Genomic DNA, 14,859 nt, shown 5'->3' with positions numbered 1-14,859 from the left:
CTCTCTTATTCTGTTTCTCAACTCCTTGGTGATGAAATATTTCCTGTTTTGAATGCTTGCATAAAAAACATAGTAGATTCTAGACATAATTTAACATGTTTCCTACTACACCTAAAATTTGCTAATAATAAAGTTTTAATGGAGATGGAAAGTTTTTATTAAGTGTAAGGAAGATTACCTAAACAGTTAAACTAAAATGGTTGATCCTGTAGGGCTAGATACTCACTCACCTGTCCAAACAATAAATAAATGTAGTTCTTACTTCTCTACTGTCTAGAGTTAGGGGAATAGAGGAGGCTGTCTAACAGATGGACTCCTCTCCCTTGCTATAACTTTTGCCATGTCAAGAAATACATTTAAGAGCAGAGCCACAGAACCCTTGTTTCCAGTCATTTTTATTATTGTATTTCAACAAATTTGCTGAAACTAGGGGTTTTCTCACCAAAGGAGCAACTTCCTATGGCAGATTGGATAAAAGTTCATGCCCTTTAAATTAAGTACTCTTCCTACTGGCTAAACCTTCTTGATTTTTGTTAAGTTGAACAGTGTTGAGGCTACCCTGTGCCCTTGGATCTGGTGGGGCTCCATTGTAATGGGAGCCCCCATGGGAGGGTCTGGAAGAGCACTGCCCTCTGAAACATACAAAAGAACTTTTCTTTTCTTCTTGGACACGTAGTTACTTTATCAGGTAGTTCTAAGTGCCTGGGCCATTGCTTACACACTCAAATAAATCATGATTATCATTCTAGTTATTTTACTAGTTCCAAATTTATGTTGGCAGAGAGCTAAAACAAGTTTTCCTCATGCCTACTAAAGGTGTCTTTTGGGTACAACAGAGGAACCCACTCATGGGATGTGGCCTCCGTGCCTCTCACCAAAAGCTAGAGATGCTTGACCCAGATGGGCTCTATGATTTGGAGTCCGAGGTCAGCTTTCATGTCCCATTAGGCAGGGTAGCCTTGTGCTTCATTGCCAGTAGCCTGCCTTTGGAGGGTTGGCTAATGAGGTTTGAAGTTTCATTTAAATTTCCTTTTCAAAGTCCTTTTCATTCCACGAAGATGAAAGTCAAGAGTTTCCATATAAGCTTAGCTGGAGTGCATTGCACTTCTCTGATGTTTAAGAATGGTGAAAGAAACGTGGGAAGAAATGCAGGGAAGGAAGGACATTTCAAATATCCTCCTGTAATGAGGTACAGCGGTCCCCTTTATCGATGGAGACATGTTCCCAGATGTCTGAAACCACAGGTAGTACCAAACCCTATATATGCTATATTTTGTTTTATACATCCATACCGGTGATAAAGTTCAATTTATAAATTAGGCACAGGAAGAGATTAACAACAATAACTGACAATAAAACAGATCAAGTATAACCATATACTGTAATAAAGTTACTGTAGTCGCTCTCACAAAGTATCTCATTGTACTATACTCACCCTTCTGATGATGGTAATGTGAGACAATAAAATGCCTATGTGATGACATGAAGTGAGGTGAATGATGCAGGCATTGTGACATAGCGTTAGGCTACCATTGACCTTCTGACACTATGTCAGAAGGAGGAGCATCTGCTTCTGGACCTCAGTTGCCCACAGAAAGCAAAACTGCTATTAAGGAGGAGACCACCACATAGGTTGGGAGGGAAGGTGATCTCACAGTGATGCCATGAATTCATCTTATAGACCGTCCAGGTCCACCTCAGCTGGTGAAGATTGAGGATGTCTGGGGCGAGAATGTTGCTCTATCTTGGATGCCACCAAAGGATGATGGAAATGCAGCCATCACAGGGTACACGATCCAGAAGGCTGACAAGAAGAGCATGGTAAGTTCTGGCTTACTCTGGTTCAGCAGCAGCAAAATCACATTTTATCAGAGGTAAAGGTGGGGCATGAGGTCCTCTGTGGTGGGGAATGCATGGGGGAGGGGCATGGGTAAATAATGTGGCCTCATGGAAAGGCAAAGGCATTGGACTTGAATCCCCGCATTGCTACTTAAGAGCACGTGTACATGGACAGTCATTTAACTTCCTTGATCTCCATTTTCCTCATCTGTAAAATAGGGATACGAATACTTTGCTTGGTTATCATGAGGCTAAAACTATATAAAGCAGCTGGCACAATGCGCAATGGAATTTAATAAATTCATTTGTTCACCAAATATTTACTCACTCTGGGTTCTAACTCAAATTTAATCCATGCAACTCTTTCTCCTTATAAAATAAATGTTGGGTAACATGGACAGAAAGACACCAGTTAGAAAAGAAGGATTCTAAGGGAACAGCATGTGCAAAGGTCCTGAAGAGGGGAGGAGCTTAGTGTGTTCCAGAAGCAACCCAGTCAGAGTATGAATTGTTATTACCTATATTTTATCACTGAGGAAGCTGAGGCTCAGAAAGGACAAAATGACTTGCTCAAGATCACCACATTTTAAATGTTAAAGTCTACGTGTTCCTGCATCAGAATCCATCCACTACACCGTACTACTGCCCTACCTGTAAGTGAATGAATGAATAAATGACTGTTTGGACACACAATGACATAGAGCCATTTTTCATTCTCACAGGAAGAGTAAAACATCATATTTGATGATATTGATAGGAAATCCTTAGGCATTTTTGCTGGTAGATCTCAGTAAGAACTTCAGTTATGAAATCACATCAGATTGTAATTTCATGCCCTAAGTTATGAAGGGGAGAGGGTTGGAAAGGGCAGGCTAGGTAACAAGAATGAACTTCGAGCCTCTCCTTTCCATAAACTATTTCTAGCATGTCCTTTTTGTTTTTTGTTTTTGTTTCCTGAGTGGGTATTACATGACTAAGTAAGATTTGACACTTAAAGCAGCATTTTCCTGCTAAACCTGGATAGCTTCAGAGCAAGATGAGTGGATTGCTTTGCAAGGGAAGTATCTGAACACCTTGGATTTCCTCAGCAAGTAGGGCTCTTGTTTTGATCTTGGCCCAGATATTGGCAGTGAATCCAGGGTACCATGGTTCTTATAGAGGGTCCTTCTGGCGCCCCCCCCATTTTTCCACCCCCAGCATACTTGCCTGATGTTTGTCTTCTGAGATATCCAGTCAAGTCCAGATGAACCAGGACTTTCCCAATGCTTCATGTAACTGAGTTCTACTTGGTGACAGGGGCTGATCCTTAACACATGCACCCCTGTGTTTCTGTTGCATTTCAACAGGGACAGACCTATAGACCAAAAGATGCTTCCTCTGCCCAGTGTAAGTCCCAGGAGATCACCCACCATTGTCTCGTTGTGGCTACAGGTGCTATTCTTCCCTTAAATTCCTATTGTCATTCATAATTTCATAAGCATCGTTTTCATTATGTGCACAACACATTAATTTATTCATTCATTTACTATGTGTTGAGCACTATTCTAGCTGCTGGATCAGAAAAAAAGAAAGGAGCACTCACAATCTAGGCAAGAAGAAAGACATCATAAAACCAAATGATAGCACAAGACACTAAATGTTGGAATAAAGTGCTTTGGGAATAAAGGAGAGCATAACTTCATTTGTCTAGTGCCTTAAAAATATCCAAAATACAGAGATAATGATGGCCCCTAAAAATTCTAAGAAAAATCCTTTTCCTTTATGAACTTTTTGTCAGAAAACGTATTTTCTCAATTAGTGGTACTAAACATACATGGTGCAATATGGTTCTTTACTTGTTTCAAGACAAACTATGAGACCACTATGTTTCTCAGTATGGTGAGGAAAAAACTGAAAAGAAAATTACTTGTTTTAGCTTCTCATTCATTCATTCAAGTATCCAATAAACATTTATTTTTTGCATAGTACCTATTATGTGCCAGGTATTATAATAGGCATTGGAGATACAGGGGTGAGAAGAAAAGTCTGTCTTTACCATCATAGTATGTCCATTTCAGTGAAGGAGATAGAGAGTAAACCAGTAAAATAGTAAATATAAAATGTAATTTATTTTTTTAATTTTTTTTATTTATTCATTTGAGACAGAGATAGAGCAGGAGCAGTGGGTAGAGGCAGAGGAAGAGGCAGACTCCCTGCTGAGTAGGGAGCCCGTTGCGGGGCCCGATGCGGGGCTTGATGCGGGGCTTGATCCCAGGACCCAGAGATCATAACCTGAGCTGAAGGCAGACACTTAACCATCTGAGCCACCCAGGAGCCCCTATATAATGTAATTTAAAGTAGCAAGTTCTGTGGCGCCTGGGTGGCTCAGTCATTAAGCATCTGCCTTTGGCTCAGGTCATGATCCCGGGGTCCTGGGATCAAGCCCCACATCAGGCTCCCTGCTCAGCAGGAAGCTTGCTTCTCCCTCTCCCACTCCCCCTGCTTGTGTTCCTGCTCTTGCTATCTCTCTCTGTGAAATAAATAAATAAAATCTTTACAAAAAAAAAATAAAGTAGAAAGTTTTGTAAAAAAAAAAAAAAAAACCTAGCCAGGTTAAGGTGATAGAGTATGACCAGCCTAGAGTGGTGGGAAGGTAAACAATTAAGAAGGAGGTAATATCTGAGCAAAGACCTGGAAAAACCTACATTAATATCAATAATATTAATATTAATGAGCGTATTAATATTAATAATATTAGGCAAATTTATTGGGTGATATTAATTTTTCTCTAGTGATTTAACACTATCTCTTCCTCAGAATAGATAAGTTTAAATTAAAATTCTGTAATTGGACTTTGTTATACAAAAGATAGGTGACAGACACTATATACTTATGAAGAAAATATAAAGGTAGGGGTTGACATCTAGGATATATGAATCTAATGTGTAAATGAAGATTAAATTATCCATAGTCAAGTATAAGTTTATTGTAAAGTATTAAACAAATTAAATGTACATTGTTACTACTCTCAATATAAAAATCAGCACTATTTTTCTTTTAGTTAATGAAACATCCCTATTATTTATTCTAATCAACAGTGGGAATAGTTGTGTATTTTTGATGATTTTTCTCAAAAAAAATTTTTTTTCAAATAGGAATGGTTCACTGTCATTGAGCATTATCACCGAACCAGTGCCACCATTACCGAACTGGTCATAGGAAATGAATATTATTTCCGGGTCTTTGCTGAGAACATGTGTGGCCTCAGTGAGGATGCAACAATGACTAAGGAGAGCGCTGTGATTGCCAAGGATGGTGAGTTAGCAGTGGACTGGTATAAAGGGGGTTCTGCACTCACCAGTATGTGGGGGTGGGAGGGGTTTCCATTTTTTTTTTTTTTTTAGTAGAGGCTTCAGTACATGGGCACGGTTAATTAAATCACTGGCCTTTGTGATTGAACGCAAGCTCCAGCCCCTCTCCCCTCCCTGGAGGTCTGGGGATGGGGCTGAAGGTTTGAACCCACTAATCACAAGGTTGATTTCCCTGGCAACTGATCCCCATCCTTGGGTCCAAAGGTCACCTCATTAATGTAAAAAAGACCCCTTTACACCTCCCCTCACTTAGGAAATTTCAAGGATTTTAGGAGCGCTCTGTGCCAGAAATGTGGCCAGGAAGACCAAATATCTACTTCTTATTATAAATCACAATATCACAACTGGATATCTGGAAACCTCAGTTTTCCATGACTAGATGGAGAGGCCTGGAAGAAGAGATGTGATGAATGGGAATTCAGAAATTGTTAGACACACATTTTTAAATTGTGGTAAAAATTTTTGAGTAAAATGTTCATTTTACCAGTAAAAATTTTTTATTTTTAATATTGCATTTTTTTAAAATGTAAGCTTTAACTCATTCCAATTTCTGGGCTATGGGTCTAGAAATGGCTCAGGTCATAGGCATAGGAATTTCATTTCAAATAAGCCACTTTCCTTTAAAGCTCTTGCTCCTTGCTTTCACATTAAAGCACACTGTTGATCAAAATACTCAGACACCAAATTCTTCTCAATATTTCTTTCAATCACAGAAGACCACGCTAGCTTTCTGTCCCAGGTGAGATTGGCTGTCCCTTTGTACCCTTCGGAATGAATGTCGGTGGTGTTCATCCATGTTTTTACAAGTTTTTCTAAAGTCAGGGGAATTTTAATCATGAGTAAAGTATGCCAAGAATAATATATTCTCAAGCCAACTTGTATATTTCTAATGCTTGTTTCTAAGGTAAAATCTACAAAAATCCAGTGTATGAAGATTTTGATTTCACAGAGGCGCCCATGTTTACTCAGCCTTTGGTTAATACCTATGCTGTAGCTGGTTACAATGCCACCCTGAACTGCAGTGTGAGAGGAAATCCTAAGGTACCATTTTTTTTATCACATTAGTTAAATTTAAGAATTAGTCCCAAATTCCCTTTTTTATATTAGACACATTATTATTGTGGATAATAATATAAACTGACCTTCCAAGTGCTACTGTGTCTTTCTCTGGGATAGGAAGAAGGGTGCAGTGTTATAGTGTTGGTGGATAATTAGGGCCACCATTTAAATAGAGTAATAAAACATGCTTATATTTCTTTATTAACTAAAGGGTACCTACTAAGGAAAAATCAAAACACCTAGTCTTAAAATAGCTGAGAGCTAAGGAGATGGAAATAATATCGTTTCACCTGAAAAATTAGGTGGTAATATTAATTCATCAAATTTTCTGAAACATATCAAAGCAAATAATGATGATATTATAATACAAGGCAGAATTTAAAATGTGCTGGGATAAGGGTACAGAGTACTAGGAAGGAAGAAATTGCATCTGATTGAAGAGATTCAGAAAGGTTTTAAAGTTTCTTGTTGGCATTTGAAAAGAAAAATGAATTAACAAATGTTGCCCATAGTGGTATCTATTCCTGGGTGGCACTGTGGGATAAGTGCCCTAGGATTTGGAAAAATTGCCAAGTGGTATTTTTCCTGCATTATACCATGAGCAGGAACAGAGTCAAGGGAGAAGGTACACTAAGGATGAGAGGAAGATCCTGAATTCATATTTAGTTGGAAATGACATCGGTATATCCAAATGGGAATGACCAGGAGGGAGAGGAGCGGTTCACCAGAGCTTATAGGAGAAAGGCCAGGGCTGTGACTCTTGATTTGGAAGCCCCGGGCATGGGAGTGCTATGTTTCACCTCTTGGAGCCAAAGCTCTAGAAAGGAATATCATCGAGGAAAGACAGTGGTGAGTGAAAAGCCAAAGTCCAAGGTGTAAGCCTCAGGGAATGGTCCCATTTGAAAGGAGGAAGGAGGACGGTGATGGTATGAAGGAGACAGAGAAGCAAGTCTCTAGGGTCTGAGCAAGGCAAAAGCATATGAGAGGTGGAAGAGAGAATGTGGAGAGCACATATTTACCAAAGGGAGGAGAAGACAATATGGGAAGGAAGGGGAGGGTCAAGGGTATCGAATATAATTCAGAGGCCAAGGAGAATAAAGTCATCTTCCTGGGTGACTGACTGGTCATTACTGATCTTGCATTATCTGAAGTGGACCCATTCCACTGAAAGAGAGATGAAATGGTGGGGAAGCATAAGCAACACATAAAGAATTAGAAAAGACAGAAAAAGGAAGTGAAGAAAAGCAGATAGTTATGACACCTTATTGGGATTCTCTGAAAAATGCCCAGCAGTATACATTCTCCAGGACGAGCTGACCTCAGGGACCTGTAGATCAAATTGGAATGGGTCTGAATCTGGGAAGAGAGCCCCCAGAGCTGTCCTCTGAACAAGTCTGGCTTGCTTCTTCAGAACTGCTCATTTGTCCTCTTGCCAAGCACTAAGTAGAGTTTAATTTGAACGAAACAGTGCTCAAACAGATGTGGATTCTTCTTAGGATGTACTTTATTTCTAAGCCACGCTTTAAAATCTGGTCACTGGTTTTAATGGTCTATTATTATGCTAGGTACTGATATGTTTTGATCTATTTACTTCAATCTTCAGCCCAAAATAACCTGGATGAAAAACAAAGTTGCTATTGTGGATGACCCAAGGTACAGGATGTTCAGCAACCAAGGGGTCTGTACTCTGGAGATTCGCAAGCCCAGCCCCTATGACGGAGGCACTTACTGCTGCAAAGCAGTCAATGACCTTGGGGCTGTGGAGATCGAATGCAAACTGGAGGTGAAAGGTATGACATCGAAGATCTCATGTATAGACTAAAATGAAAGAAAATCATTTGATTGTTGCCCTTACTGCAAAATCCAAATTGTTTTCTAAAATGTCTGGGGGTGGTGGGGGAAGGGGAGAGAGAATTCTGGGAGAGAAGACATTATTCTATTCTGCATTTATTCTGATTTATTTAAGTAGACTTATTCTCATCTCTTGCAATTCTTGTTAACTAGAGGAATATTAATTTCAGTGGAATGCTAGTATGTGTATAACACAGTGGGAATGAATAAAGTCAGGGGGATATGACTTTGGTGATATCCATTTATTAGGAAAAAAGCCTAGTGCAAAAGTTCATCTAATGAAACTGCAATTAAGGAATTTATACTATTTTTAATAAGTTTACTATTCTGTGAAACTTCTAATATATATATGGGTAAGTTTGCTAATTTAGTGTTTACTATTGCACATATAGAATATAACATATCCATATGATAATCAGTTGCTTTTAAAATCTCATTAGAGAATTTCCATTTAGATATGCATTTCATTTATACTAGTTTTTAGAAGTGTTGCAACTAATGTAAACCAAGAAAACATGTAAGGATTTACGTGGTAGAAAAGTCTCAGAATAATACCCTGTCATCTTAATCAGTTTTTCTAGTAATTGAGTATAATTTTTATACTGAAGTTTTTTCTTGACAATCAAAACCTATTTTGGGATACTGTGAGAACTCTACAGATGTCAGAGTCACTGTTATGAGATAATGGGTGACATGATCCAAATGCCTTTTCTCTTTTTCTTCTTATATTATATTGCCTTTACCAAAATCTTTATTTTTTCTACCTCTTTGTATTGAAGAAATTATGATCCAAAAATCAGAAAGATAACTTTGTAAATATCTACTTAGAAAAAAACATAGTAAATACTTAAGATACTAATACAAAAAGAGGTTTTAGTCCTAAATCTAGTATAAAATACAGTAAAGATACTTCCTGAAAAAAAATTTTTATAACTTAAAAAGAAACCAGTATTCTTTCTGCTATGATTTCTGTCCATCCTCAAGTAATACAGAATAATAGATTCATAACTGAACAAGAGGAAATTTTTTTTCCTCAAATATAAAACAAAAATACTCTTAGAAAATGTCAAATGTGACTATTGACTGTTTACAAGTTTAAATATTATTTTAGCTGTTTACTAGCTCTAATGCAGGCTAAGTTAACAGTTGCAAATATATCTGATTTCTCAACTCCTAGCTTTATTATTATCAAAGTATTGTTGGTACTTATGTCTCAATATCCAGTAAAGAACAACAACAAAAACCCAGTACCACATCTGCATGCTTTGAAAATAAACAAATGTTGCTAATGATATAAAATGATTATTTCACAAATGGTTCAACATTTGGGGTCCTCCATAGAAGCAAATAATATTGTACATATGGATGATATATCCTTTACAGTAATTGTATAGTAAGTTGTATAGTGATTGCATTTAATAATACAAGTAATGTACACTAGTATGTAAGTTCATAATAAGGTACCAACTGTGCTGTATTGGTGAAAACTTTTGGTCCTAAGAGTAAAGCCAAGATTGTTGAACATCAGATTGCTATCTGATAATAGGTGACTTGAATCAAGTTAAGCTGTGAAAAAAAAAGGTAAGAATGTCAACTGAGAATAAATAAATACTGGTACAAATATTCTAATTCTACAGTGATATATCAAGGAGTAAATACCCCTGGACAACCAGTCTTCCTGGAGGGGCAGCAACAGGTTTTAAAAGTTCATATCCCACTGGATATCTCTACTTTCTGTTCCATTCCTCTTACATGAAATCGCACTTTGCATGTAAAGCTTGACTTTTTCATTTGCTTTTCATTGTATTTCTTAGCAGCTCATGGCATACAGTATTTATGCCATGAACAGGAAGGCCAAATTATTCAAGGATATTAATTAATGTAGGCATTATGTTTTGTCAGAAAACTAAGAACCATACCACACATCCCCATAAATAAAGCCAGAGAGCTACATTTGAAGATAACCTCATGGTAGACATCAAATGATTAAAACTTGGGACTCAGTGACAGTTCTTTAATATTTTCATTTTTTAAATGTAGAGAAATATGATTTTCCTTTAAGATAGTTTCCACCATAGTTTCCTTAGATTCATGTTGAAATTCAGAAGACTGAACGTTTTTAAATTGCTAAGTTATAGAAAAAGTGTTCTGGACATTTTTGATGGAGTGAGGACACAAATAAAAATATTAAAAATCTTTGGATCCAATATTTAGAAACTTTCATATTTAAGATTTCCAATGAAAAACTTACTAGTAGAATATGTGTGAGCCATCTATCTGTTGGGCACTTTGGATATTTTCATAGGATCAAAATTATTTCAAATATTTATGAACTTGAAGGAAAATTCCAGGCCCCATTACTAAGTGTATTAAGCAATAAATGAGTCCCATCCCATATGTATAATGCACCCCCATTTGGAAGAATGAAGTTCTTTGGGCCTGGGTAAGCAACCTGATGTAAACTCTAATGATGTAAATCTATGCCTGAGTTTACAATTCCCAGAGATAATGTCAGCTTGCAAAAGATGACAGAATTAGGGCTCTTTCTTTAAGGTTTTTAGATTATGCATAGAGTCACTTTCTAGTCTAAGTTTGTTTAAGCCTTGTGTTTATTTAGATCAGTCATATATAATCAGTTCAGAATACAATATTATAGAATACACTAGTCTAAAATTACATCTACTTGATAATTTTGCCTTTTAGAATTTCAACATATATATATGTACACTAATGCTTTGTCTATTGTCTCTGTTTTTCTTTTGTTGAAAAACACAATATATATATGTTGTAGGTTTTTTTTTTTTTAAGCTAATGGTTTGGAAGCTCTTACCATAAATATTCACTGTACAATCAGATTGGCTTTGCCACCTGTTCAGGCAAAGCGGTTGTGCATATTAATAAATGTTTTACATATTAATGATCCTTTTGAAGTGACTGGATCCCTGCCCTTCATTCCATGCGCTTCTATTTTCTTCCATCTTTCACTTGACTAAGGATTAATGAAATCACCTCATCATAATCGTGACTATAATTTCATCCAACAAGTACTCAACTTTGGTTTTAGCACTTTATTAATGCTTACAACTTCTCTCTCTCTCTCTCTTTCCCTTAGTCGTAGCACAGTAAGGATTTTTGAATGTATATTATCATCTAAGGTAAGCTTTCATATGGTTTTGGCATATGAAGCTTATGACTGTCATAAGCCATACAAAGCCTGTGGAGTATGGCATGATTTTCATTATGTAATCCAATGAAAATAGACTATTTAAAATCTCTAACTTTGTAGTTTTAATTTGTATTTAAGTATCTTGAAATTAACCGCTAGTACTTATTCATCACAACAATCTCCTGTTGACATGAAGCAAGTTGTTGAATGCAGTAGAGCATGAATTAAAGTATTTAATGTAGATGAAAATGATACCCAAGCATTCTGAACGCTTTGCATCAAGGAATGGACATGTACATAAGTGGCATCATTTCTACCAATATGTGACTTGATATTTTTTTTTAAAAAAGGAGAATGACTTTCCCAAATTTGCATTAAATAAGTTTTAAGAATGTTCAAATGGCATGCTGTTTTTGCCTGGACGTGACTTTATTAGCAAGTAGTGAAACACTTCCTTAAAGGACCATGATTTTTTATGGTTTCATGGGTTCTCTTGTGAGGAGTATTTTTATTTTTTTAAATATAATTCAGAAACCTGGAAGGTAAGTTTGAAATATTAGTAGGTGTTTCACCTTCAGAAAGTATTGGATGGGTTTTACTCTTTTTTAACAAAATCTTTCCAATTTTTGCAGTTTTGACAGGGTATAAATAGCCAAAGTTAAAGGAGTGGTCCCTTTTTTCTTCTCTAATGTGCTTGAATAGGAATTCTTTGTGCTTAATTAAAAAGAATATTAACAAGGGGCACTGGGTGGCTCAGTCAGTTAAGCGTCTGACTCTTGATTTCCATTCAGGTCATGATCTCAGGGTTGTGAGATTGAGCCCCATGTCCAACTCCGCACTCAGCGCAGTCTGCTTGAGATTCTCTCTTTCTCCCTCTGCCCCTCCCCCTGCTCATGCTCTAAAATAAATAAATAAAATCTTAAAAAAAAAAAAAGAACATTAACAAACAGGAAACAGCTCTTCCCACTGATTCATAACATGACTTGCATTTATCTGCCATTCAGTCAGAAGGCTTAAATCATCTGTAGAAGAATCCCCAAATCTCTCCAAGAGCAATAGATGCTTTCCAACCTGTCAGGAATTTCAACTAAGATTGAATAATAACAGGGAAAAAAAAAACTGCTATGGGTCTGCCGAGAACTCGAGAACTCGTTTTTCCTTCTAGAAGATTTCCAAGGAGGGACTGAATGAATCTTTGTAACTAACTGGAACATAATTAGTCACATTTCTAGGCAGCTAGTCAGGAAGTAGTATTTGAGTAATCTTTCACATGGACGGTTTTGACTTTGCCTTTTCCTCTTTGTCCTCTCTAGGTGGGCTTTCCTTCTGCAGGCTCCTCTTGCAAGGTGTGCCTCCTAACATAATTGATTCATATTTGCGAGACTTGCAATCAAGCAATCCCGAGGAATACTAAGGGCCTGGGCCCTGCCTCCCTACACTCCACTGCTTTGAAATCTGGTTGCAATGAGAAAGCATTTTCTGTTTTTCCACCAGGCACTCAAGTGTGGTCGTTTTCTTTCCTCCTGATGTTGAAGAAAAAAAAATGTTTGCACGGATTGCTTAATTAAAAATTGCATACAAAATTTCATTTGAAGTCAGTTTTTTTGGTCATAATTGTCTGTGCTTGGTCACTGCACTTTACAAAAAAAAAGCAAGCTATAGAATTAGCAAAAGCAGTTGTTTTAGTTTAAAATAGTAGGCTGTAAATGCTTTCTTTTTTCCAGAATAAAAACACATCGTACAATATAGCACCGTCAGATCCTGAAAACCCATCTTTCTCTTGAAAACCCACTCTTTTCTTGATCTTAAGGATTTTTCTAAGCAAAGCAGGGCTGTTTATTTCTGCTTAACCCCAGTGGATCTGTACTCTTTTTCCCATTTGAATTCACTGTAAGACCTCATAAAATCTCTCAGATGAGTTTTCTCAATGGAAGGGAAAATGTATTCAATAAATGGTACAGTAAATTTGAAGTGCTTATGATGAGGTGACACAGTGCTCACTTATGCGTCTGGGGTTGTGTGCTCAGACAGAACTGAGGACAAAAGGCTGGGAGCTGGGATGCTACCCAACTTGGGCCTGACCTTCATTGGTCTCTGGTGCAGTCTCCTGGCCGAATGCACCAGGGCTCCTGCCAAAACAGCTAGTCATGGTGACAGAGAGATATTGAAGACTACAGAGAAATTACACATTTAGAGTTTGCTGATGGCATCCTTTCCAATCGATGGAGACCATCAAAATCTGGAAGCTGAGAAACATTTGTAGGAGCTCCCCATCTTCTTGGTGCTTTCCTCTCACTCTGACGTTCTAGAGAAAGTTTCAGTTCAGGGAGTGGAGTGAAGTGTGAGTAGGTCACCTCACCACTATTGTTTACTCCTTCACCTCCCTCCATTTCTTCCTTTCGGTCTTTTGTCCTAGGAGCTAAATACATTGTGACCTGCAGATGGGCCCATAGCATCCTGGGACAGCATTTTAAAAAATCTGCTCTGCTTCCTTTCCAGATTAGGGCTGGGAAGTTGTGGTGGTCATGCTCCTGGGTTGATGTGGGTTTCATCAAGGGAAGGAGCGGATGATCTAGGTAGTTGTAGTACCTTTGGGAACAGCAAGGGAAAACTCGTGTTCTCGTCCAAACTCTGGCTTCTTCTGTTCTGATGGATTGGTGATCTTGCCTTACTGGTGGTTAAGAGTATTGGCTACCATCCCATATCCTCAATAATTGTGAAATAGCAATGTGTGCAACCCCTATGTAAATGCCCATTTTAATCAGAAAATATATTTACACATTATTTTATGTAAGAGAAGTCTGGTGCATCTATAAAGTCAAGAAGATCATATCTCTGTGTGCAAACCCAATAAATGACTATTTGGCAAAACCAATCAGTGTGGCCCCCGCAGTTTGGCTACTGGGGTCAGAACCCCAGGACCCCAGCAACTGAGCTGGTTGCTTAATTCAAACCCTCATTGACTGATTTTGCCAAGTCAGGGTCAAATTTGTTAGGCTTTTTATAAACATTGCCTAAAAGTGACTGTAAAGTATCCTTACAAAATATTGGTTCTCCAGTCATGACTTATGCTCTCAAAAATATTTTGTACTAGATAATGTTATTTTTCTACATATGATCTCTTCTCTTATTAAGGGTGCTCTTGCACCACAAAGTTCCAAAAAGGAAGAAAAAGTCTATTTTGAAACTACAAAGAGCAAAAAGTGCCTGAAGCTATCATTGCTATTAGCTTTCCTACAACTTTGTCCTAATTTTGTTTGAATTTCACTTTATTTGAGAAAAAAATATATATCACAGGAATTTACCAAGAATTCTTTTTGGAAACTAAACATTTATAAAATGTTTTAAAGGATCACACTTACTTACTTTAAAAGCTTAATGAATACTTCATCTAAATTAATACAGAAATAGAAAAAAACCCCACTAATTCCAAGAAATATTGGAATAAAATAATATTTCCTTAGCCACTCATTTTTAATAATTCTGAAATATTCTATTCAGCTCAACAGGTGAGTTATTGAATATCTGATGTGTGCACATCCAGAACCCAATGATGAATAAGCATCTTCATGCTTTCAAGGAGTTTATAAGGTA

General features: G+C 37.3%; 1 protein-coding gene across 1 annotated transcript in view; it reads left to right on the top strand.

Moving 5' to 3' along the window:
- Nucleotides 1-12,853, top strand: part of MYBPC1 (myosin binding protein C1) — a gene marked incomplete at its 5' end in the record, with an annotated part of 55,335 nt that extends 42,482 nt beyond the window's left edge. The window contains 5 exons of the mRNA XM_073900878.1: nt 1,682-1,821; nt 4,974-5,133; nt 6,094-6,230; nt 7,852-8,038; nt 12,579-12,853. Of these exons, the coding sequence (XP_073756979.1) occupies nt 1,682-1,821; nt 4,974-5,133; nt 6,094-6,230; nt 7,852-8,038; nt 12,579-12,679 (725 nt within the window). The remainder of the gene's footprint in view (nt 1-1,681; nt 1,822-4,973; nt 5,134-6,093; nt 6,231-7,851; nt 8,039-12,578) is intronic.
- Nucleotides 12,854-14,859: the final 2,006 nt, after the last annotated feature.

The sequence above is a fragment of the Callorhinus ursinus genome, unplaced genomic scaffold (genome assembly GCF_003265705.2).
Source record: "Callorhinus ursinus isolate GAN/ISIS: 27379988/994484 unplaced genomic scaffold, GSC_fseal_2.0 scaffold14, whole genome shotgun sequence".
NCBI classification, from domain to species: domain Eukaryota; kingdom Metazoa; phylum Chordata; class Mammalia; order Carnivora; family Otariidae; genus Callorhinus; species Callorhinus ursinus.
The sequence above is the reverse complement of the archived record's forward strand: the minus strand, read 5'-3'. Positions and strand labels throughout refer to the sequence as shown.